Source organism: Sturnus vulgaris, chromosome 1, assembly GCF_052056855.1.
Source record: "Sturnus vulgaris isolate bStuVul1 chromosome 1, bStuVul1.hap1, whole genome shotgun sequence".
Classification (NCBI taxonomy): Eukaryota; Metazoa; Chordata; class Aves; order Passeriformes; family Sturnidae; genus Sturnus; species Sturnus vulgaris.
The window spans coordinates 68694438-68720467 of record NC_142243.1 but is presented as its reverse complement, the minus strand read 5'-3'; the positions used below and the strand labels follow the sequence as shown (position 1 = coordinate 68720467).

Here is a 26030-nt window from a genome sequence, read left to right as displayed (position 1 = left end):
CTGACGACCAGTATTCTGATTTTGCAGAAACTGAACATCGCCTTTGCAATTCCAGCTTTATCCCTCTCCCCTGTGGCAAGCACTACGCATGTGTGAGGGCTCATGGAGTGATCTCATGCTCTCCCCTCTCTCTCCCTCTGTCTCCCTGTGTTGTCCCGTCTCTTTCTGCAGGTCAGCGTGGAAGTCTTGGTAGAATACCCTTTTTTTGTATTTGGACAAGGCTGGTCATCCTGCTGCCCTGAAAGAACCAGCCAGCTCTTTGATTTGCCATGCTCCAAACTCTCGGTGGGGGACGTCTGCATATCGCTCACGCTCAAGAACCTGAAGAACGGCTCTATTAAAAAGGGCCAGCCCATGGACTCAGCTAGTATCTTGCTGAAGCATTCAAAGAATGACAGTCTAGCTGGAAGTAGACACAGGTATGCGGAGCAGGAAAACGGGATTAATCAGGGAAGCGCACAGATGTTAGCTGAGAACGGTGAACTGAAGTTTCCGGACAAAATAGGATTGCCTGCAGCACCTTTGCTCACCAAAACAGAACCCAGCAAGCCCCCAGCAACGAGGAAGAGGAGGTGGTCAGCCCCTGAAACACGAAAACTAGAGAAATCAGAAGAGGAGCCGCCTTTGACTCTTCCCAAGCCTTCTTTTATTCCTCAGGAGGTTAAGATTTGCATTGAAGGTCGATCCAACGTAGGAAAGTAAAGTCGTTTGGGGAAAGGAAATTAGGCTATCCCTTGTCATTTTTATCCAGATTACTGTACTGTAGACTAAATAACCCAGTATTTACATGTTATCATCTTACTTTAGGTTTATGTTATAACCTTGTTGTTATAGTTGCAGCTGGTATTATGCAGGAGACTGGTGCATATGTTTTTCCACAAGTGTTTGTCAGTGACTAGGTTTATCGAGAGCTACAGAAGGGGCAGTATCTGCTTCACACACCCTTAGTGGAAATGAATGTGTTGTCATGGCTCCTGTTTTCTAACACCTCGTGTAGGACAGGGTCCAGCTGTGATTTTGTTTTCTTTTTGTCGTTGTTGTTTTTCTTTTTTTTTTCTTTTTCTTTTTTTTTTTTTGTGTTTGTTTTGTTGTTTTGGTTCCTGTTCTAGTTTTTTTGGGAGGAGGTGAGGAGAAGGGAACTGTAGCAGAGGTGTGTGTCAAACATGGGGTGCGTGTGTATGTGTGTACGTGTGTGTGTGTGTGTGGGCATGTGCCAGCCCCTGGGGCGGGACGGCCGCTCTCTGGCGGGTTGGTGATGAGGTTCCTTCACCCCAGGTGGATGCTGAGGACACAACCCTTGGGTGTGTTACTGAAAAGGATCAGACAGTCTCTGATGTTTTCAACAACAAGCCAACTCTTACTCAAGGCTCTACTATATATATATATATATATATTTGTGTGTGTGTATATGTATATATATATTTTTCCCCCATGGGGTCTGACTGCACTGATTTTTATTCCTAAAGCAAACTGCCACACCACATTTCCTTTCTGCTTGCTAGTGCAGTTCCATTGCCTGGAGTCAGCGGCGGCGAGGCTGCAGGGACTCTGGCGCCGGTCGCCCTGCAGGGATTCCCTTGAGGGCGGGGGGTGGGTGCGTGCGTGTGGCGTGGGTGGGTGTGCGTGGGTGTGCGAGGAGGCCTCTGGCTCTGCGGATGCGCCTGGCTCAGGCTCACTCCTGTTTCTGTGCAGTGTTAGACAAATCGACCGGGTTACGCCATTGACATTCGCTTCCATAAGGTAGATGCAGACTGCCCCTTTGAGATCACAGGCATCCATTGTTTGCAGTTAGGTTGCAAATCTGTCTTTAACTCTAGTACTGGTTTTGGTTCATGGTTATGGACAACTGGTGCCACTTTTTTCAAATTGCGGTGTGTGACACAGGAATCCTCTGTTGAAGATGAACCTAGAATGTCTTTAAGCACTTAAAATGCTGTTCACACTTTATTGCTGAGCATCCTGGTCTAACACTCAGTACGTACTGTATATCACTTTAATCTGCTCGGAAAGCAACAACAACAAACAAATCTCTTCAACACTGTAACTACATGCAACTATGTAAAGTTTTCTCACAGGCAAGATGCTGAAAGTTTTAATGTGGTTTCAAAGGGATGAATGTGAATTATTGAACTAGTATGTGACAGTCATTGTCCACAAAGGACTACTTAATAGGAGGCACTTTTTAAACTTTAATGCTTGAGAAAGAGTTAGAGGCATATGCGAGCTGACATAATAAAAAAAAAATAAGAGAAAGAAAAAGGAAAGAGGAAAAAAAATCATTGTCCAGTGTTTTTGAAAAAGATGGACTTTAAAGAATCTTGCAATTTGCACATCTTGAGTTTATCATTTGTGTGGTATTCCTGCAGTTTTTACCTAATAATGTTGTGGGGTGGGGGGGGTCTGAAAGAGCATAAACAAATGTAGCAATTACTCACTAACCTGCCTACGCTCTAGGCCATTTCATAGGGTTATGTTCCTTTCAGAGTTCATTTTTGGTCTTTCTACCGTATTGGCCACACAGAACCAGGTCCTACCGGGACACCTCTGAGAATTTTTCTTCAGACTTGCTGAGAGAGTTTTCCAGAAAAAAACAAAAAACATTTCTATAAGTAAGCAAGGTGTTTGTTTGTTTTGAAAACAAACCTATTGTTATTTTATTATTATTAATATTATTATTATTTGTTATTTTAATTGCATCGTTTTCCATTGGAAAGGCGACATTTCAAGAGTTTGGTACAAACCAAGTAGGAGCGGGGGGATTCACGAGTTCAGTCTTTTCTTTCCCCAGGTAGGGCTGGATCCTCTGAGGTGCTGTGCACCCAGCCTCCTGCACGAGCCTCGGGGAGGTGCGAGTATGAAGTATGTCGGGGCTGAGTGCGAAAGCCTGTCGCTGCCTCTTGACAGATCCCAGTGGGATTTCAGTGGGATTGCGCTCGGGCCCTCCGTGAGCAAGCATTCATGTCGTCGTTTTTGGTTGGCGAGTTCACATCCTTCAGGTAGTTTTGAAGAAGCTGTACTCACAGGGAGAACAGGAAATCAAAGTCTGTTATTAGAAACACAGTAACCTAAAGTGAACAAATTTATTTAAAATCTTGTTTTCCCTCCCCCCTGAAATACAGTGCTTTTCTTTGAGAGAAGAAATGTTAACCCCAAAACCCATCTTTGACTCTTGTTACTTGTTACTTGAAATTTAGCTCACACCAGACCTAATTGTTTTTATACCATATTCTGGGGTGCACCAAAAAGTTGAAATATGTTTAAAATAGCTTGAAACTTTTTTTGAATTTCCTTGAATTTTATTAACCTCTCGGCGGGCTACCAAATAGCTGAGTGGGTTTCTTCTCACAATCACACAGCTTAGTTAGTGCTTATTTGTTAATATTTCTGCTCAGAGAAGTTGCTTAATCTTCCATATACTCTGCTCAGGGCACTTGCAATTTATTGTTTCGTTTTGTTTCCTGGTTTTTTTTAAGCTTTGATGGTAAAGGAATAGAAAGAATACAGATTTTAGTTCACAGTCGTACCACTATTTCTGTACTTCACGTGTACTTGGAAAAAAAGAAATCTCAAGTAAAACCATACGCATACACATTTGTGGTTAATAAGGAAGCAGGGGCTATTAAACTGACTGGATCTATTCAACTAACACTAAAAAAATAAAAAAAAATAATAATAAAAAAATACATTTGGAGCAATAGGAATGTATTAGTTCTGTGCTTGTATTTCAGACTGAGGAATTCTGAAATAACTGGTTCTTTCCAAACAATTGTCCCCTTCCATGCTTTAGCTTTTGTAGGATGTGCAATACTTTACGTGCCAACTTAGACTCACCTGTGTGGTGTTAGCTAGATCTCATACCCACTTCTGATTTCCCCTGTTTTTGTCTCTTGAATTATTTCTTTCTACCTTTCTCCCTGCCCCCCGCCCCCTCCCCCATTAATAAGTCTCTCCCTGTCCTCCCCCCTCCAAAAAATCCACACCATATTAAGAGTAGAAGATCCCTTGCCCCGGGAAATATGAACCCTTTTTGTATTTGTTGTTTAAAGAGATCCAGGAAGGAAAAAAAAAAGCAAAAATAGAGATGTATTCATGTCTACATGGCATCCAGGCAGAGGGTGGCACTCAGCTATACGGCCGAGTGTTACCTTCTGCCTGGACACACGCACACAGGAGCTGGCTCCCACCGGGGCCAGGTCCTTTGCAAGGTGGGGCTTTGCCTCTCCCTCTGGCACTGAGCATCCCTTGCGGTGCAGCCCCAGGCCCGGGAATGCCATCAATCCCCAGGGCATGTGCACAACACCACTCGTAAGCACGGGGATGCTGAGGTGAAGCCAAAGGAGGAGGCTCAGCCTCTGCTCTGCGTGGCAGCCGCTTTGCAATAGTAACTAACAGCAGTTTTCTTTTTGTCTGTTTGTTTCTTTCCTTTTGTAGCAGGCCTCTTTAGTTTACAACGAAATGCATACAATCACCAAGAAATTAGTCAGGGCAAAGAAAAATAAAACCAGAACCTCTTTATAGGGATTTCTAAAAAAAAAAAAAAAGTCTATTTGTCTGTCTGTCTGTCTATCTATCTATCTATCTATCTATCTATCTATCTATCTATCATCTATCTATATATCTATATATATAAAGTGACTGTTCCTTATAGCGTTTAACTTAGGCATTGTTTCAGTTTGTCTGGGCCACATCGTGGGGAATTTGAGTTTGATGTCACTTACCTCGAGTCCTCTGGTCGAGACCCGAATCGGAGTCGCTGTTGACCTATTTTACCATTTTGTACCTTGCCCTTAGGCTTGCTTTCCCTCGAAGATGCAGACCTTGGGAGGAGGGGAGGGACACACGTTCCTTTTTTCATTCCTTTAATTCCTTCGTCCCACTGTCACTTCATTTGACCTGTCGTTCCCGTCATTTTCTCAGCATGGGGAAGTGACATCACTACTCTTGTTTCCCTTAAATCAAGGAACATTTAGAAACCTTTCACACCTTTTACTCAGGGATGGGGCTGGCGTATGTGTGGTACACTGATGTGACCAGAAGCAGCACTTTTACTGCTCCGGAGTAGGGATGTACAATGTTACAGACAAGTTTGGATTTCCTGCATCTCATGGTTTAAACTTTGTAGATCTCACTTAGATTGCAATACAAAAGCAGCAGGCTCAGCATGAACTGTAGCTGTTGGTTATCATGAAAATACACTCTCTGCAGAGATTTATGTTAATTTAAAGTGTGTTGCCAGTAGTAAAAAGGAAATGGTGAAATTTTGTTAATTCTTGCAACTGCTTAAAAAAAAAATCCTGTGTCAAGGAGAGCGAATTCTCAATCTTTTTAAACACTAATAGTGTTGTTTCAGAGTGGCTTTTGGTTCAATGCTCTGCATGTCATGGGACCCAGTTCTGCAAACACTTATACATGTGCCCATGGGAGGTCTGGGCTGGCCAGTGAAGCCTGCTCAGGAGCTTGCTGTAAAGCACATGTATAAATCTTTGAAAATGAAACGTGGTTCAATCAGGGCCGGATCCTGACCTTAATTGGGCAGCTGGAAAAATGTCGGGGTTCACCAGGGCAGAAGCCTTGGGTGGGTGGTAGGGATTTGGCCCATTGAAACACTTCTGCTGTCCCAGAAACTCGACAAAAGGCAGAATGGGATATGCAGTCATACAGTTTCCATTTCTTCCCTCCCCATCGTCACAGGTAGCAGCAGAGTCCACTGTGGGCTCTGACCAGTGCTGATGTAAAAAGCAAGGGGAATGAACATAGCACCAGAGTGGAGGCAGTAATTTCTCTGGTTTTTCCAACCCTCCCACTCCCCCAAATCCTGTAATACATAGAAAAATGAAAATTTGTTGATGCAGATAGATATGCATATGTGCACACACACCCCCAGGCAAGAGTGTCTGTTTGCACACAAAGAAGTTATGTGTGCATTTTTTTTTACGTGTATGCCTACATGTCCACTTGATTCCCTGTCCTGAGGACAGCCTTGCTTTGTGCCCATAGGGAAATTCCAAACGCATTGCACACCTCTACTCCAGAGTTCAATTTCTTTTACATAGACGACCTCGCTTCAGATGTGTTACCTTTACTGATAGGATCTTTTCTTGTAGCACTATACCTTGTGGGAATATTTTTTGATGTAAACCTAATTTGAGAAGCTTATTAAAAATAGAAACTTTTTTTGAAGCACTCACATTGAGGAGTACAGGTAATGTTTTAAAAAATTGCACAAAAGAAAAATGAATGTTGGAATGATTCATTCAGTGTTTGAAAAAGAGATGGCTCTGTTTGAACAGTGAGTTTCATACCTTGTTTGTAAAAAAAAAAGTTTTTAAATACAAAAGCAGAGAAAGGTTGAAAGTTACATGTTTTTTGTATATAGAAAATGTCATGTCTAGATGATCTGATTTGTATTGGCTCTGGCCAGGAAGAATTATTACTTAAAAGGCTCTTAAAGAACAACTGTGCTTAATTTTCTGTTTGTATTACATGGGTCCCATTTTTGGGGAATGGAGTCACACTGTTTATTCCTGTGCTGAAAATACACCTTGGAGCAGCAATTCTTGAGTGCAGCTACCGGGCACTTCGAAGGGTGGCTACTGTGCAAAACTAGAGTCTCACTCTCCAGTTGTATTTTGGCTTTAAGTCTCTTCCGCCTGTGCTGAGGAAGCCCCTGGCAGCCCAGAGGTTGGTTCCGAGGGAGGCCTGGGCCGTGTCCTGGGCACAGGCATGGCCCGGCTGGCCCGAGTGCGGGGACCCTGCTGGTGCTGGCAGCCCTCGGGGTGAGAGCTGCTGCCACCTGAGCACAACCTGTGTAGTTTCCGCCTGAGGCCTTTTGGTCCCATTTTTTTCTCTCTCTGCGGATGCTGTTGCACATTTTTTCAGCACTTCTTGTTCCAGATGAAATCCAAAGAGTACAACACTGAGCTAGAAGTGCTTGTAACAAGGTAACCTTGCCCAGCACTAGCAGCAGAATGGTACCCGAGGCAACCCAGCCTTCCAGCCCCAGTCACTGCCCCTCTCCCCCACCGCTGCCGCTAGAGCGCCGGGAGCAGCTGGTCACACAGAGCATGGTTCCAGTGATGGTCTTGACCAATGGCAAGACTGATGTTTTTCAGAAGCCAAAAGGAGAGGATCCTGAAGCAGTTTCTGAAGATAGGATCCTTTTCCTGTCCAAAGATTGAGCTGGGCAGCTGGGAGCCGGTGGCAGGGTGGAGAGGGCAAAGTTTCAGGCTGCTCCCATCCCCTTCCTCGGAGGTGACCCAAGCTTCGGCTCCCGCAGGCACACAGGGTGGGAATGCTCACCCTGTGCAAATGACCTCCGGGCGCTCGGAAACCAGCCCCACTTGTGTTACGGTGAAGTGCATTCAGCCAACAGGTAGTATTTATACAATAACAGTCTCTAAGGTTTCCGTAGCTTTTGTTCTTGTTAGCTGAAAGGACGCAAGTCTTCCACTGAGGATTTTATGGAGGCTTCATCCAAGGTTGTTGCTATTTTGTTAGTTTCTATTTTGAGCAGTTAAAGCTCCTGTGCCCTTTCCCTCGACCACGCAGTAGGTGTGCATTGGAAGTGTTGTTTGCAGCGAGCGGAGTCACTAGTTGAAGCTGTCCTTGCTGTACTACGGGATTGGTGATGGGCAGAAACTTCAGGGCCCAGATCCTCAGCCAGGGTGGAGCCAGGGTGGGGCCACTGGCTCCGCGGGCAGTGCAGGTCTGCCCCTTCACACCCACTGGCGAGGGGATTCCACCCTGGCATTTGCTTTAAAAGTCCAGGACCCAGGTACTCTCCCGTTGAACAAGTTCTGCATAATTCTTGTTCCAGTCCATCGGGTTTGGATCTGGGCAGCTGAGGGCAAAAATGGGCCGGGGGTGGCTGCAGGTGGCTTGGTCTGTGTCTGCAGCCTGACCGTCAGGCTGGACGCTTCGCAAAGTTACTAATCTGGTAAGGCATAGATGCAACTCTTCACGACAGCTAATGTTGAAACTCACTAATGTATGTATTTGCTCCTTTTTTTTTTTTTTTTTTTTAAATAATATATTAACTTGTTGAACACTGTTCTTTTCGCAGTGTTACAAAAAGGGGGGGGCGGGGGAATTTCCCAACCTTTTTCAGTTTGGGTGAGCTACTGAAATCCATTTTGTACTAGCTATGTCACCGCTCCCGGCAGCAGCTGGCAGCGGCGCTTGGCCGAGCCGGGGTCAGGTCCAGCCATTCGACATCAGTAGTTTTTAAAGTAATTTTTTTTTTTTAATTGTCTGGTATTACTAATGAGGGTTGTTGCAAATCACACTTCCAGTGTCGTTCCTAGTGTAGGCCCAGTAAAAGGGATATCACAGCTTTATGTTGGGGAGAAATTGAGCTGACATGGCCAGTACAAAGGAGAAAATAGGGAGGGAATAACGTTTTGCACCTTATTGAAAAGAGGAGAAGATTTTAAGTGCATACAGACATAGTTAAGAGCTTTTATTGTGACAGGAGAACTTTTTTCCATATGCGTGCATACTCTCTGTAATTCCAGTGTAAAATATTGTACTTGCACTAGCTTTTTTAAAACAAATATTAAAAAAAATGGAAGAATTCATATTCTATTTTCTAATGGTGGTGTGTCTATTTGTAGGATACACTCGCGTCTGTTTATTGAATTTTATGGTCCCTTTCTTTGATGGTGCTTGCAGGTTTTCTAGGTAGAAATTATTTCATTATTATAATAAAACAATGTTTGATTCAAAATTTGAACAAAATTGTTTTAAAGAAATTGTCTGTATACCAGTACAAGTTTATTGTTTCAGTATACTCGTACTAATAAAATAACAGTGCCAATTGCAAATGTGTGTTTTGTCTTTTATGACTGAAGGGGAGAGAGCTTTCCTAGGGACATAATTTTTCCAATTTAATTCTCTGCCCCGTCCTCCCTCAGCCCCACCCTGGCAATGCATTTGAGAGCATTGGCTTTTATTTGTGATGATGCCAAAGGGCGCCTGCACCCTCCCACCCATGGCCATAAAACGCTCTGCAGCCTGTCAGGATGAAGCTCTTTATTGCACAACAAAAACAAAAACTTGGGAGCAGTTGGGATGATTGGGCCACGCACACAGGGATACCACAGCAGAGGGAAGGAGGGCAGTGCTCTCATCACCATCTCAGCAGGGCCGAGCAGAGCAGCAAAACACTGAAAGCCCATCAGCTGTTTGGCCAATGACACAGAAGCAGTTCACAGTTATCACAGGCAACAGCAGGGAGTTCTGGACTCCAGACTGCTGATTTATGTATCGAAACTTTAGCCAGCAAACACTGAGTCAAATTAATGTTGGGGAGGGCTCGCTGAAGCATCTGGGTGACCACAAATGAAGCTAAGGCTGCAGGGGGTGGTCTGTCCTGAGTGCAGAGCTGTGCCAGCATCTACTCGAGACATGATTCAACAGGCCACCTCTGCAGTTCCCAGCCCGCAGGGAAGGGCTGGTCCTCTCCCACCGCCTGGCCCTGGCTGCTGCAGAGGGCAAACTGCTGTTCTTGGGCCTTGGCTTTTTTTTTCTCCCCCCTCTCTTCTACACAAGGCCAAACCTGGCGCTGGTTGCAAAAACCCTCCTGGCTCCAAAGAAGAATTTTTGGTGTAAAACTGTTATTAGCAGCTAAACAGCACCATCCCCTGGTGGGGGATGTGAGATGGTGATGAATAGACACTGGACATACAGTGTCAGAAAGCTGCAGCAACAAGTCTGTCACGAGAGTGGAGTTCAACAGGTATAAAGTAAGGAGTGCTTGGTTCAAAAGAGCTTCAAACTCTCCCCATGTCCTTGACTGAAAGCACCTGTCCCAACACAGTGGGGCTTGGCCAACAGCTGCCACATTTCTTCCTCATCATCCTTTCTACCCCTGCTATTGACTAGCTGAAAGAAGAGACAGGCACATTTTATATAGGAAAGCTCCCCCAAACAGAGGCTTCTTCTGATCTTGCTTACAACTCTCCGTATTTACAGGGTGTCCCCATCGTACATTCAACCCCACCATGCCCTAAACGAGAAGAAAGCTGCACCACAGCACAGCTGAAACCTCTGTCCCATGGCCAATGGGGGACTGGCTGTTCCAATGAGCAGATGGGAATGTGTTTTGTGTGTGGCTTGTTTTGCATCTGTCAGGATGCTGGCTCAAGGCCCACCCCTTTAACAACTGCTTACACCTACAACAAGGAGGTGTCCACGAGCACAGTGCACTCCTTGAAGCCACCACACAGTCACTGGGGAGTGAGCAAGGCCACTCCTGTGCTGAGCCCTTCCCTTCCAAGGAGAGTTCTGGTAGACAGACTCTGTGGGCAGGAGCCCACTATGCAAACTGTGCTGCAGTAAGGCAACCCCACGGCAGGACTGGGAGCTCCAGGGGTGTTAGAGGTGTCCTTATGTTTCAAGAAGCCACAGGCAGACATGCTCACCAGGGACTGCTTAATGATGTAATGTTGCCCTTTTCAGCATCCCCACTTGTAGATCTTTGGTATGTTAAACTGCACCCCTGTGGAGCCAGTGGGAACCTCAACACTGCTCTTGGGAGCTCAACACTTGCCTGGCTGGGGGAAGCAGGCATGGCCCTGGCCTACAGTACAGGCTGTCACACTCACAGCATTCCTCTGGACAGGATGGGGTTGGGGCATAGGGTTAGAGGAGACCTGGTTACGCAGAATCACTCAACATTAAGCATTATTAAGCACTTACAAATTCCATTTCCCACAAAAGGACACCAAATAACAAAGAGCCCAGTTAGATGTGCAGGTGAGGTAGATCTACAAATGGCATATGGCATTTGTCAGTGGTTGTGGTCTTGACTTGGACCATCCTGCCAGACAAGGTGTGTTCCTGGCTCCTTCTGCCTCAGTTCCTTGTGGGAGTGGCAACAGGTTTGAGCAGGGTACAGGAGCTGGAGCTAAGGAAAGATCAGGGAAACGACTGCAGTACAGGAATAGGTGTTAAAGGGGGACTCAAGTGCCTTTTTTTATTTTTTGTATTTTCCAGCCTGTCTCAGAGCAGCCCACGTACAGAGTCAGTGGTGAGCACTGACATAGCTGAGGGTTATTCCTGAACAAAATTCACATATAACTGGGCGAGATGCAGACATGCCACCAGTTCAGCCTTTCTGCATCTCATTTCTCTCTCCTGCTCCCTTCTGGAGAGGAGAAAATGAAAGAAAACATGCTGTTGTTTATCAAAACAATGGTAAGAACTGCTATTTAGAAAACCAAATACCTAACATCAAAACATTATCAGTCACCATCCATTACATCAATGTCATTCACAGCCTGAAGAATTTGGGGGACAGCTTAAGAATAACCTGTCCCTCTCCTATTAGTCACTGATCAGAGGTATGTGCAGGAGGGGAAGGAAAGCAGGTGTAAGAATAACCCCATTTGCCACACTTGTGGAGAGGCAGCCTCCCCTTGCCCCCAGCACCTGCCCTTTGGAAAAGAAACTGTTCTGAGGCCATCATGAAGCTGCTCGGTTTGGTGTGTGCATGATCTTTTAAAAAAATGCTTACAAATATATATATATATATTTTATATGCATATGTATTTCTTAAATTCCACTTAGAAATGTAGCTAAAAAAAGTAGAAAAGCGCTAGTGAGAGTGGGCATGAGACCAGCAGAGCGCTGCACTTCCCACGTGTGAAGGCACAGGTGTGGAGACACTCCTGTGGTCAGGCCTGGGCTCTGGTGGTCTAACCCCATTCCTGACAGAAGTGTCCATTTGCTTCCCCCTCACATCACATCAATAGAGGACCAGTGCTGTCCCACAGCTGTACTGATGCAGAGAGGTCACACTGCCTCTGCTCTGGGCTAGTGCCTTTCTGTGGTGAAGAAGCCTGGCATTCTCTTAACATGATGCTTCCAGGCTGGAAGGAACAGAGATCAGGGCCTGGATTCACAGAAGTGAAGTAAGAAGTACGTCCTGCATATTAAATGGAAGACATTTAAAATACCAGGCAATTTAGAAGATATCCTGTGCTTTTTCTAATGTGCACAACACACTTAAAAATCACCAGGCATCAGCTTGTGGCCCAGATTTGTTTCTCAGCAAGGTCAGTTGTACCAGTCCTTGTGATTGACTTTTTGAGCAGTCCAGCAGTCCAGTCTAGAGTTTCTCTTTGCTATTCCTTTTCCTACAGATCACTTTTTTGCTTTTCAAAGGAAGCCTGCCTCTTTCCACAGATGTCTACAGGAGGGGAAAGTAAGATTCTGAAGTACTGAAGTAATATCAGCTGCATTATGATCTCAGTAGCAGTTCAAAGTAAGTGGCCAAGCATTATTAATTCATTAGTGCTCACTTTTACATCATTTATCATATCGAGCTACTGTGGTAGTCGTGGATGCAACGTGTATTTCCAAAGAAACTTTCATTGTGATTTATCAATTAATTATCAGACCATTACACTTTACTGAAGTGTTATGCAGAGTCTCAAACATTCATTACTGCCTCTAGAGCAAATGCTTTAACTCCAAATCAGCCTGACTGTGTCTTGCAATCAACCAGGCTGTTCTGCCAAAAGCTCTATCTTGCTTTACATGATGTCAAGGACTGCAAAGCAGTGGTACCACATAACCAGAAGGCAATTTGATCCCTCTGGTCTCCTCCACCTGGCCACAGACAATGCACTGCACAGCATTTTTACATTTTTGCTAAATGGATGTGAGCAGGCAAGGGAACACGGCGGACTGCAAGAACCATTCCCTCTTGTCAGGGTTACAGCTGCTGAGTTTCAATGTCTTAAAAACCTGTTTCCAGAGAGCAGGTAAAACAGGAACCCAGGTAATTCAATAACTGCACTCATGATAAAGCAGGCAAGCTCTGAAAAGCTTCTGAATGATCTCCTCAGATGGGGGCAGGGGGGCCAGCACAGTTTTGTTACATTCAGTGCCAGCTTCTCTGAAGGGGCAAGTCCACTGAATAGGGAGGTTTAAGTAAGAACAGCAACATCAGCCCTGTGAACTGAAAGTGAGAGAGAGCTGGCATTTTTACCATCACATGTCACCAACAGCCAGGCCTCATCTACCATCCACCTCTGACATTTTGCAGGCTGGCAGTTGTGCCCTAACATCTCTTCTTTAGCCAGAAAAAAGACTAAGAGAATTTGATTTTTTATTTCTCCATGCAATTCCTTGTATCATTTTCTCTCCTAGCCTGCAATTTCTGAAAGGTGCACTGCCAGAAAGTGGTGGTAGCTGACAGGTCAGTCTTAAAAAAGGGAATGTGTGAATGTGTGCAGGCATTAAGAGCCATGTCTGTACAAGCTAATTCCTTGTTAACTGGGGTTTCAGCAGCCATTTATCAGAGGGGGAAAAACAGGTGAAGAAATGTTGATTAAAAAATAAAATAGGCACAACAATAAAAGATGAGGCTATTGCATTTTGAATCAATGGCACTGTGTTAATAGCATGACCTTCCCCTTCCAAATCCCAGCCATAGCCAATGGCTATAACACTGCTGTTCTGAGAGGGAAGTTTGCCACTAACACAACATGGAGGAGAAAGCAAAGGAAAAGAGCAGCCCTTTCTGCTCTTCTCCCCCACCCCTCTCTCCAGCCCCCCAGACCTAGGCTAGGAGAAGACCTCGTTGTGCTGCTGGGTGACCCGGATAAATGTCGTTCTCTTGCTCAGTTCCTTGAGTTTGGCAGCTCCCACGTAGGTGCAGGTGGAGCGCAGCCCCCCGAGGATGTCCAGGATGGTGTGTTCCACATCCCCTTTGTATGGTACCTCCACAGTCTTGCCCTCCGAAGCCCTGGAGAAGAGATCAGTCACTGCATTCACGTCTGGATGCAAAACACGAGTGTGTTTAATGGAGCAATGTGGAGCTTAACTCTGCAGGCTGCAGTTTACAAACGTGCCCCCAGCTTTACTGCTTGCTGCTTGGTGCTCTCAAGCACTGAAATGCCTCAGCTCCACTCACCACCAACACTGAGAAGTAGAAGCAGACAGATCTTGTAGATGCTCCAATATCCCATGAGTTTATTTACAGATCTGCCCCTTCCTCCCCTCTACCATCTGCCTAGTGGAACTTCCAGCTTTATTGAAAGGTAAATTTGACTGTGAGAGCTGCAAGCTTTAAAATGTAAGGAACAGCCAGGCTCAAACAGAGAAATGTTGGAGCTGGTTCTCTGCAGGCACCACCCAGCACAGCTCTATAGAGGCTTCACAGCCCCTGGGCTCTGTCCCGCGTCACTGATCAGACACAGATGGGATTGCTCTGGCTGTCTCCTACCAGTGTGATTCTCCAGAACTCACAGAGAGTGTGGGAAACCTGTTACAGAAACCTTCTGCACAGCTGTCCCTTGAAGCTGAAAGGTGATCTAGCACAATTCAGTGCCAGGCAAAAAGGCCAGAGAAATAGCAGTGCTGTGAATACTGTCAAGTGCTGGTGCATGCCAGCACAGACTGCACTGTTCCCAAAAAGCACATCTGAAGAGTTGCACGATGGAAGAATCCAGGCAAATAACTTGCACTCCTCCTCCAGCTTTCTCCAGCCCCATGTTCAGCAATCCCTCCTGTAGCAGAGACCCTTAATCAGCAGCTGATCTCACTACACTTTGGAGATAGCTCATTCTGCCTGGCACACTGGCTCATCTGGAAAGGCAAGCCTTGGGAAGGGAGGGTCTAAGACAAATGTGGAGGGAAGAGGAGGCGCTTTCCTTCTGCCCTATAAAATGGAGGCAGAAATCACAGCAGCAGTATGTCATTGTTCTAAATGTGGTTTTATTTGCTTCTTCCTTAAAAAAGTTTCCAGGTGATAGTACAAGAAAGGGCATGCCTGTTTGTAGGCTCCATTTGTGAAACATTAACAAAAGCAACAGCTGCTGTGTGGAGATACTTCAATGTGAGCCTGGCTATATTTCATCCTGTTAGTTTAAATGTGAGGTCACAGCCCTAGGGAGACAATAAAGGCGACGTGTTGATATGCCATGTGAGTAAGGAGCCATGATTAATCTCCTTACATCTGATGAGTAATTGACTCTTTCTTGAAACTCTAAAATAGACTCTGCAGTGAGTGGTCAATGGAAGACGGATGTGCCACTGGCATCTCACAGGCTGCCAGGACTTAAGAGTCTGTTGTATGGCCGTGCTGCTGGGACTTCCCAGGCTTTTATTTTCAGCTCTAGGGCCAGCAGGAAAAGGCTGGACCCACGAAATTACACTCATGCCACTATTCTGGCTTTTTGGCCATGCCTACCTCTTCCAGTCACAGTTGTGAGATTGAGCTCAGGCTCCCGGGAACTTCCTGCGAGATTGTGAGAGACAGTGCATGTCTGGGATTTGCTGAAACCAGTAAAAATTCTACCACATCCTGCCACCTGAAAAGCTCTGCATGCTGTTCTGAGCAAGGAGTGCAAGGTTTACTCAATTCATGCAGTTCATGCATGAGAGGTGAATTACCTGATGCATGAATGCACCATCAGTTCAAAGTAAATTCCCTGCTAATTCATGCCTGACCATCCTGTGGGTCATAAGTTGCGCGTTGCTCCTACGAGCATGAACACTTGGTGGTCCTTTTTTCAGTGAGAAATTACAGAAATGGGTGATGGTTACAGCCACTGCCCTGGGAGATGTCCCTGCAGTGGCTACAGTGGTGTTAGGAAGCTGGAGCTTGTGGGTTGCCACTTTAGGCTTTGGATCTACAGAAGTGGTGAACGCCTAATGACACAGCCCCAAAGCTATGACACCTAAACACTTGCTACTGCTCCTCAGAGTGCCAGCTGATGAGCTGGTGGGATGTGCTGTTGATCAAGGAGTAACCTGTAGATACCACACTGGGGAAAACACGCTAGAAGAGAGGCATGAGGTTAGCTCCACAGCCTTGTCCACAGGGATGAGAGGATGAAGTTCCTGATGAATATATACTCAAGCTGTGCTAACATCAAGCCGAACAGTCTTGTCCCCAGAGGAAAGGGGTTCTTAAGAGATAACATGTTGCTTAGACTGAGCTGAGGAGTCACCTGGTTCCCAGAGAAGCCTGAGTGGAATTTTACTAGGTGTATGCATACACTGGTGCACAATTAACTGCTGTAGTCTGGCCCAGGGGTGGGATCTGTATCCATATGTGTATATAACCACATGTTAACCCCTTTCACACAGTGCTCAGGATGGAGGAGAGACATTTAGTAAGTGTACTGCTACAGTGTTAATCCCTAGGGGCTGGTCCAAAGGGAGGAAAAAGAGAGTTTTTAACTTAAGTACATTAAGACTGTGATGATGTCCAAAGAGTTCATATTGGATTAATGTTCTAAGAGTTCCCCAATGCATGCCTTGCCGAGGAGTGAATGTATAGCCTATAAATTGCTGGGCTTGCTGTGTTCTTGTGTGAGTGCCAAATTAGTTCATGCATGAGCACTGAATAATTTAATGCATGAGTGCCCAATTAATTCATGCATGAATGGCCAGTAATTTTTGCATAAGCATCCAATCAGCTCATGCATGCATGCCCAAATTATTTATGTCCAAACACCCTGTTAATACATTCATCAGTGCCCAATGTGATAAGCACCCAGCCAACTACCACCAGCAACTACACAGGTGCTGTGCTAGGCAAACATTGTAGGGTTCAGGTGACACAGGGGGCCAGTGTGACCTGTGTAGGAGAAGACCATGACCTACATCATGCCAAAGATGGCTCCACCTGGCTCCAAACATGGTGTGAGCCACCAAATTTTCAGCGAGTCAGAGGAGCACATGACACCTTTCCTCAAGTGTATTTATGAAACAGCAGTGGCCACTGGGAGAGGGGACACACCTGGACACACCTGAGGAGATGTGCAGCTAGAAGCATTCTTGAAAGGAGGTGGTCCAAGCCAAAGGTCCAAGCCACTTCCAGAGGAACTGTAATCCCTGTGACTCATGCCAGAAAAGGGACAGCTGTAAAGGGACTGTGTCCTGTGGACAGCCCTCAATGTTGACAATACACCAGTGTTTTAGTTATTGCCAAGATGTGCTCACTGCAAGTCAAGAACTCTCCTCTTCCTCACACCAGCAAGTAGGCTGGGGGGCACAAGAAGCTGGGATGGGGGACAGCCAGGACAGCTGACCCAAACTGGCCAAAGGGACACGCCATACCATATGGCAACATGCTCAGTATATAAACTAGGAGGGAAAGCTGGCTGGGGCCACTGCTCAGGAACTGGCTGGGCATTGTTTGGCGAGTGGTGAAATACTGTGTATAACTTGTTTTGTATATTATTATTGCTCTTGCTATTATTATCCCTTCCCTTTCTGTCCTACTAAACTGTCTTTATCTCAACCCATGAATTTTGTTGTTTTTTTCCCAATTCTCTCTCCCATCCCACTGGGGGGTAGAGTGAGCGAGCGCCTGGGTGGTGTTTAGCTGCCTGCCGGGATAAACCATGACAATGGATTACACGGGCTGTCACAAAAGCTGGCACACTTGGCAGAGAGCTGCATAAGCAAGTCAGCAGGAACTGCTGAGGGTTTTGCAGCTCTGACATCTCTCCTGGAGTTATGACCCAAAAGCGACCCCTTCTCAGAAAGAAAGGTGATGACAGAGCAATTGAGGCTCCCAGCAGCTGGGAAAGGTGTGCTCAGATGCTCTCAGCAGTAACTCTGGCTCTTGCCAGCCACTGAATAGAAAGGGAGAACGATTTGCTTCAGACTTTTTGCACAAAGCCCGGTCTGCAGTCCCCTCCTGGCCAGCTGAAGGCTGCTGCATGGAGGTATGTGTGTGTGGTGAGTGGGAATCCTGGCAGGCTGCAAGGGATGAAGCACGTGTGATGGTGCTCTGTCAGCCCAGCAAAATGTCGATCAGAATAAAGGGGTCAGGCTGCCCTGGCATGAAGCAATCTTTTGAGTGGGGCATTTAAGAAATGGAGGAACTGGGGGCAGGTCTTCCAGGCTGTCACTTGGGATACACAAGATGGTAAGAAGCAGCCAGCAGTTGGTGCTATTCTGTCTCTGTGGCCAAAATTTCACCCTGCAGTTAATATAAAGTGCCCAAACCCAGCTTAGTAGCAGCTGTGAATTGCTGAGTGGCCACAATAGAACTGCAGCGTTCACACAAAACCTGTGAAATTTCAAAAGGGTTAACAAAAACAAATTGGCTCGAACTGAACAATACTGCATGCAGCCTCAATCCCTGCTTGCCTTATTGCTCTTCTCCCACAAAAGAAACATAAAAATTGCCTTTCAGAAATCCCCAGCTCTGATCCACATTCCTCATGGAAGGAGGTGAAAATGTAAAAATAAGCCAATATATAAATGACATAAGATTAATGAAAGTGAGTACATGGATTAAATGGGATCAGCTTGACATATTCATTACAAAAACAATTACTCTCATTACTTTATTCCCTGCTACAGCCATCTCACCTTATCTGTCAGTTTTAATGTAACTGTTGCAGGCTCAGGTTCTCCAGCCAACATATGTAATTTTGAGAAGATGAAGTGAAATGACAAGCAGTCTGGTTCTGCAGGAGACTGAGCACACTGAGCTCCCCACTGCTCGAATAATACACTGTGAATGTTCAGGCTCTTTTAAAGACAAAACAGCTTATTTGGGTCACCAATACAGACTTACAGCTGTACTTTTTAAATGCATATAAAAGAGCCCCACTGACGTGACCTGTTTGGGTCAAGTTTGGGATCCAGCATTTAAAATGCTGACTAAAAACCCTTTTGGTTCAAGCTTGCCATCAGCTAAACTAGGAAATGATTAAACTTTATTATCGTTTATTATTATTCTTATAGTAAAAGTAACTTTTACTATAAGAGCAATTCAATGGAAACTTTGTGCTGTTTCAAATCCCCCTGTAATGCTCAGCACATTTACAATGCTGGATTTAGCAGCTACTATTTTTAGACCACAGTGATACTCCTGCTGGGACAGGCCAAGGAAGACCGAGCCCAAGGCTGGTACAGGTAACCAGCTCAGTGTCATGGCCATACAGTGAAGATGAGTATCAGCACTTTCCTAGTTAAGAGACAAGGCTCACAGATTTAGTGTTTGGAGCTGTTGTATCTAGCAGTAGAGTGGGAGACTCCTTCTATGCTACCTATTAGTGGCACAGAAATGCAGTATCTCAACAGGGACTAAAAATTTCAGATTGTGCTCCTGCTCCCTTGATGCTGAGAAAGTTTCAGAACCTGGTCCCCAGGGAATTCTCAAATTGAGGATGCAAATCCAAATACAGCGATGGAGCAAGCCGAATTTGTATAGTATCGCCCATAATGACTTCAAAGGTTTGTCTAGACTGAGCTAAATACAGCTCAGTATTTCTTTCTCTACATCCTTTGCTCCTAAAAGATGGTATACTTGCACTTTATCTCATTTTTAGGAGGGATCAATGTCAATTAGTTCTACTGTAATAAATTTTGTTGCCAGATCACACATACCTAACTAAGTACAAAAGAATTTAAGAGCTGCCTTAGTCTTTGTTCCTCTGGCACAGGCAACTTTCTCAAACTCTTCCTGCAAGTTTCACCAGCTCTGTGGAGGCCAGGCCCTAATGACTGTGCTGCACTGAGATCCATGCAACACTCTTGGGCTGCTCTGTGATCTCTCAGGGAGCTGCCATTAACTACGTGCCTGAACAACATCAGGCCCTTCCCACACTCCAGCTGACTAAAGCATGGGACAGGAAATGATCATTCAGGTAAAAGGTTGCCAGCACCACTGTGTAATTGGCAGTGGCCACTTTTATATTATGAGACACTTACTAGAGCTGTCCACTCAGACCATTTGTTCAGAGGCTTTGATGATGAGCAGACTTGCCGGAGGACAAAAAAGAAAAAAGAGCTCCTAAACTGTATTCTGCTTCTGGGAAGTGGCATATGAACCCAAAGTGAATCAAAGCTTAGAGATATGCAAGCACATCTTTCTAGTGCATCATTTCAGCTCATCTCAGATGCAGATGGCAGCTTGTGCAGCTCTTTCTTCTGCAAATAAACAGTTGTGTTTGAAAGCAAAAACACTGAACAGGTTGCCCAGAGAGCTGGTGGATGTCCCATGCCCGGAAACACTCAAGGCCAAGCTGGACAGGGCTCTGAGCAATCTGATCTAGTTGAAGATGCCCCTGCTCATTATAGGGAGGTTGGACTAGATAAACCATAAAGGTCCCTTCCAACCCAAAGGATTCTGTAATGCCACAATTTAGGCCAAAGGAGATGGTTGTAAATGCTTTGAAGAAGGCTAAGTTTTACCACTTTGCACTCCACTGAGTGCCATGTGAACAAGTGCACAATTTTATGGTGCAGACAAAAACCACCAGAGAAGTCAACACTGGGGTGGAAAACAGGAGATGGGATCAAAGATCCTTCTATCTAGCATGACATCTGGGATTGCTATCTATCAGCTTGTCTCTGTATCAAAGCATGAATCCCATTTTGTTTTGTGGATCCCATTCTGCTTTACATTCTGTGCTGTCACCTTTACAGAGCTGCAACTCTTACCCAGGGTAGCAGCTGGACACGTTGGGAAAAACCTGTATGCTGGAGTGGTTGTAGCAGATGAGGCCAACAAAACACATCAATCCTGAGTATCTGGCTGGAATTGCAGGTCAGGTCACCGTGTCTGAGACTCTTGCAAACAGCAGTTTACCAGATGGGACCAGAGCCTGAATCTATGCCAGCAGAGAAGAATAAAAAGGGACCCCCTCAATAAACCAGTGTTTACTGTTAGACAAGAGTAATTCTTCAATGAAGTGTGTAAGAACCATGTTGTCCAAGAGTAGTGACTAAGACTGCCACTCGTAACAGAAAAGACATAGAGGTTTTCTGATGTCATCTGCTTTTTCAAAAAGTCAAAATTCTCAGCAATGGACAACAGATTCCTTTGCAAAATCTGTCTTCCTTTCCCCTCCCCTGAGGATTTAGCTCAAAAACTAAGCTTCTGCATTCTACATTATTTGAGGCTACTCCGGTGCTCTGTTACCAGAAGAGGGGTGGAAAAACTGTACAGCAGGCTTCTGCTGCCTAAGAAGACTGCCCTACAAATGCAGAAGGGAGTCCCAGAGCAGCTGCTGGTGACTGAGTGCTTTGGAGGTCCTGGGCCCTCATCTCTGTACTGGGGAAACCCCAGCTGAGCTTCACCAGTTCACCAGCACCCACTTTCTGCAATCATAAGGAAACATGTGGGTCAGCTGAGAATCCCTACACCCAATGTGGACAAGCAGAGGGACAGAAACTGCAGCCTGGTATGTCATGTTCCAGCATTTAGTTCATATACATCCTGAAAGAGCAATCCCAGACCACACAGCTTGTGCGGCAGTGACAGCACACCACACCAGCTGCAAATGAGTGAACATCACTGTCTCAGCTAGCCAACCCCAGCTCTTTCTCCCTGTCTCCCTCTGGATGCCATCCCTCCCTCATATCTGCTGTCGTAAGTGCAGGCAACAGCTTCTTCAATGGGAGTAGTAGCATAGGCCTGTTTCCTTCAGCACAATTCTGTTCCAAAAGTTCCTGGATGGATGGCTCACTGCAATTGCTCCTGTGTGGAATTCATACCTGTATTCAGCAACCCCTCCTGCATGCTTCTTCATGGCTGTATCAGAGCTCATTCCATAGAACAGTTTCATCTTCTTGCCATTCCTTTCTATAATATCTCCAGCACACTGATCATGGCCTGCAAACATTCCTCCAATCATGACGAAGTCAGCACCAGCTCCTGTGATCAGCAGAGAGACACGTAAGAAAGCAGGGAAAGGAGAAGAAGGTGAAAGCCAAAGCAAGAACACAGTGATCTCCAGAAACAATAGCTAGCATTTAATAGTTTGCTACAGAGTCCTCTCCTGTAATAGTCACAGCAAACTTGGAAGAAAAGCTTTACTGTAGAACTGACACAGGCTGAATTGTATTTCTCTGGTACTTTAAATGGAAAACAAAACTTTTCTGTTACAATGACAAAGATATAGATTATTCTACTCTACCCCCCCCCCCCCGGTCTTTTATTTTCAAATTCAGTTTTAACCCTTTACTTCAAAATAGTATCTGAGCACGATTCCTTATTAACTGTGACTGCATTAATCAGAAGACCTAAATACAGGGCTGGGACCTGTTGTGGTCAATGGTGTACAGAGAAGTAGATGGTTCCTACTTCAAGAGCTTTCTAGGCCACAAGTGGTGAGTGGGAATGTACCCTGAAGGAAAGCAGACTCATGAATGTAATGTAATCCTCCCAACAATGACATAAAACAAGCAGATTTTTAACTGAAATTATAGATTTTTCAAGTCCATCAGCCGTATGTGTTCAGGGTCATTCTGGATGATTCCTACTCAAAGAGATCTGGATGGGTCTGCATTTAGTTCCTGTTTAAAAACTCTAGGCCAAGGACCACCACTCCTGGGTTCTGTGGTTCTCAGCAAGCACCACAAAGGAGATCTAACCCATAGCTACAAGTCCTAAATATGTTCCAGATACTGAGTAGCAACACTGAATATTCAATCATGACTGTTCAGTCTGTCTATCTCCTCTGGCTTTTTAAACCATGAAATTGGCTCCACTGGGAGTAAGACCAGGAAGAAGGTTTTTGGAATCATTCTTAATTTTCTACTGTGATCTCCAATATTTCCAGCTGGGCTGGAACTATTCCACCAGCAGCTCCTCCTGTGATATTTTGGCATATCTAGTCTTGCTTGGAAAAATTTGGCTTTTAGTCTTTTATGAGCCTGTGGTGACCTACCCCTGAAACAAAGGATTTTCCTGTTCATACTCTGTTCACTTCTTCAACGTGTATGTGTCAGAACAGGCCTCCCCTCTGCTCAGCTTCTTCCCAGAACTGGCTGAAGAACTGAGCTATAAACCACACTTTACAGAAAGCAGGTGAGCTTGAACTATACCCATCCTCCTAAGAACACATCTGAACTATGGGGAGATCAAGATTAGGTAAGTCTGGCATTAGGATTTGCTCTGATCTCTGTCACTATCCAAACAATAGCACTCGACCTTGAAATCTGAAAAGTAAGCGAAATCCCTATCAAATCTGCTCATCTTCTGCCAAACCTGAATTTGGGAATATTTTGATCTTAGAACACATGACAAAGGTAAAGTGTGCCAGTTCCTCCCTCCACCCCTTTGCCAAAGAGCAGAGCTGGCAGCAGTGCCTGGGGGCAGAGCACCCAGCTGCTCTGCTGACCTCACCTCCCTTTGCTTGGTGGCTGCTTGAAAGGAACACTGTGTCCATGGTAAAGGTATACTAAAAATGAAGCTTGTGCAAAGCACATCAGAAGCAATATTTATAGCCAGGCACCCATTCAGGTGTCCTATCATGTCAGCTACCTGGCAGATTTCTCCTGAGCTTTCTTGTTTCAGATGGCTGAGTTTTAATGTCTTGGTTCAACTCATGTCTGCTACTACTATTAACCTGCCAAAAACGAAGGGAATACTCATCATTTAATTACTGGTGGCAAATTCCTGTTGCTACCTAGCACAACCTTGTTCCATCTTTGCAAAAAATAAGCACCGTGGGAAACCTAGTTTATGTCTTCTTCATGGGTGGAAGAAAACATGAGGAAGGAGGGACAGATTTGAGGTCAAGGCTGCAAAGAGGGCGTTTAAACAAGTAAAAAGCTTGCCAAAAGACATTTTAGACTCTATCTTGTCAATAGTATCTCCTGATCCCCAATTCCAGTGCCATTTTTGGTTGTGGGTCTTACAGCCTTCAAATAATGCAAAAGGCACATGAAATCTACACTTAAGAACCACAGAATTTTGGTTCCTATGCACTTCAGTATCTATTTATTATTTTCCTTTTGGCTGCATATTTTTGGGAGGGAAGCAAATATGTTTGAATTACAGGGTTGAAACTCATCCAACTTGAGTAACTTTTTGCAAACTACAACATAATTCATCAAGCTTTTCCAGAAGAGAGGAGCTATGTTACAGCAGATGCAGCACGTCTAAACATTGAAACGACACATGCTTGCTGCCCTGCTGCTCCAGAAATGACAAGCCCATATTAAATATACTTCTCCGAAATTCTCCAGAACCTTCCACTATGCTTCAGTGTTGCCAAGATATCTAAAAGTTTCAAGTCTATTTCATTATGTTTCCATCAGTCAATATCTGCCCAGGAGGTTGTCGTTTTTAGCATGGTCTTTAACTTCTGCATGTTTTTCTTGTATAACCACCAGAAGCACTGGTGATGTTTTCAACACCCATCTGCAGTCTTTTGTTTACAAGTGCAGATTGACAGCTTGCCATTATTTTAGGTTGTGGGAGACTGGGAATACCTGGCAACAACCCCCTAGATAACACAGGACGTGATGGGGTATGTTGTGCAAGCATCCCAGTAGCTGACCCAGAGCTGGCCAGACTCGTCCTGGTTTTACACAATGCCACTTTCATGCACTGACTTTCCCCTTGAGGCCTGAGCTGTATCTGAGCTGATTTTGCTCATTCACATTTCACAGTGCCTCCTCTTTCAAGCCATTACAGAATAGCACTGCTGACGCCAGCCCAAGCTCGCAGCACTCATACAGTTCTGCTGGATCTGGATAGAGTCCCTCAGATGTCTTTTGTAGGCCTGATTATACAAGTCACTGATAACCAGATTGGCTCTGTGCAAATTCATCTGGAGTAGGCTTAGATTTGTGAGCTGGGCAGCCCTCCAGGCAGATGCAGCGTAAGTTTGTCTGGATCAAAGCTTGCCCTGGAATTAACATTCACCTGTGCTCCAGTTGAGCCAGTGAGCCTTTGAAGCAATAGGTACACACACAGCTGTTGAAAACAGGAGAAAAAGCCAGTGCAATCTGGTATAATTTGGAACTAGTGTATGTCCCCAGTTGACTTTTCCATATTTTTCCTTCCTTTTCCTTCCCTGCTCCTGCATCTCTTCTCACCACTGCTGTAAGGAACAGCAGTAATGTGTTAAAGATGCTGGCATAGGATTCAAAAGGCACATTCTTTCCTGGCTGTGTCACAAAAATGTATGTGACCTCAGGCAATAGAACTTAGTATTTCTGTGCTTTGACTTCTCATCATTAAAACAGGAGACAGTAGTGCCTCCCTGGAGCATTCTGAAAAATGTGTTCATGTTACCAGCCTTTCCAAGGGTTCAGTTGTATGTACCATCTGAGAGCCCAGCATAAATTTCTTTCATGCTTTCTCTCATTACTGCATCAAAACAGCTCTTTTCTATCAAATGACATCTTTTTCATTATCATCTCTAATACCATCTAATAGATGGTAGTGACCAAATCTATACCCAGTTTCAGTTTACTGAATCTATACCAGGTTGCCATCCAGCAGTTCCAGAACTCCAGCAGTCTCTCTCAAAGTATGTTTCTCCCAGCATATCTGTCCCTCACCTTCAGTGCTTCCCTGTTCCTTGCATTTTTAAATAGGCTTCTACCTTGTTTGCCCTCTGTCAAAATGCCCAATCTGCCTCTGAGTCCTGATACCAAGTCACAGGTGCACCCTAAAGCTTCTCAACATCTCTTTCTCGGTTCTTCACAATTCTTCCACTCAGTCCAATCTACTCCTGTTTCCATGAACTTGGCTCCTCCAGTCACACCTTTAGCCATTTGTCAGTGCTTGTCTTCAGATTTGGGACTCCCTCACACTTCCCATAATTCAAACACATGCTCTGTCACTGCTTTATAGGGAATCATCCCATCCCATGAAGATTTTACAGTGATCCACCAGAAAGAGACAGCGTAATTATTTTAATCAAACTCCTCTTCTTGTCTCTTGCCCATGCTTTGTCCATGCCTTCATCCCTAGATGGAACTAGATGGGCGTTTTATCATCTGGTCTTTGCTATCCAATATATTCATGTAACTCATGCACACTCATTGCCAGACAATTCAGTATCAAGGCTTTGACTTGTGAATGTTGGGCATGGCGGCTACATTCTACGAGGCTCAGATAGCCAATCACTTCAGCAGCATTCAATAAACACTGATAGTAATAGTGTTATCTCAAAGCTTATTTTGCCACGTATCTTTGACAAATGCACATCTGGGTCCAGCTTGTCAGATGTTCACAGTGTGTCTACCTCAAGTGTACATAACTAGATACAGTACGTTTACTGCCTGAGGGTCATCTCCATCATTTTCAG

At 45.0% G+C, this 26030-nt stretch overlaps 2 protein-coding genes across 24 annotated transcripts in view; one reads left to right on the top strand and one right to left on the bottom strand.

The window, feature by feature from the left end:
* The window catches only part of ATXN1 (ataxin 1), a 369363-nt gene extending 360541 nt beyond the window's left edge, over positions 1-8822 (top strand). For all 22 annotated transcript variants that reach the window (XM_088169133.1, XM_088169201.1, XM_088169118.1 and 19 more), the window contains one exon: positions 172-8822. In XM_088169133.1, coding sequence (XP_088025259.1) covers positions 172-702 — 531 coding nt within the window. In that variant the 3' untranslated portion in view covers positions 703-8822. The remainder of the gene's footprint in view (positions 1-171) is intronic.
* Positions 8823-9015: 193 nt separating this feature from the next.
* Positions 9016-26030, bottom strand: part of GMPR (guanosine monophosphate reductase) — a 41446-nt gene continuing 24431 nt past the window's right edge. For both annotated transcript variants that reach the window (XM_014878262.2, XM_088169238.1), the window contains exons 8-9: positions 21478-21637; positions 9016-13753 (exon numbers count right to left, since the gene is read on the bottom strand). In XM_014878262.2, coding sequence (XP_014733748.1) covers positions 13573-13753; positions 21478-21637 — 341 coding nt within the window. In that variant the 3' untranslated portion in view covers positions 9016-13572. The remainder of the gene's footprint in view (positions 13754-21477; positions 21638-26030) is intronic.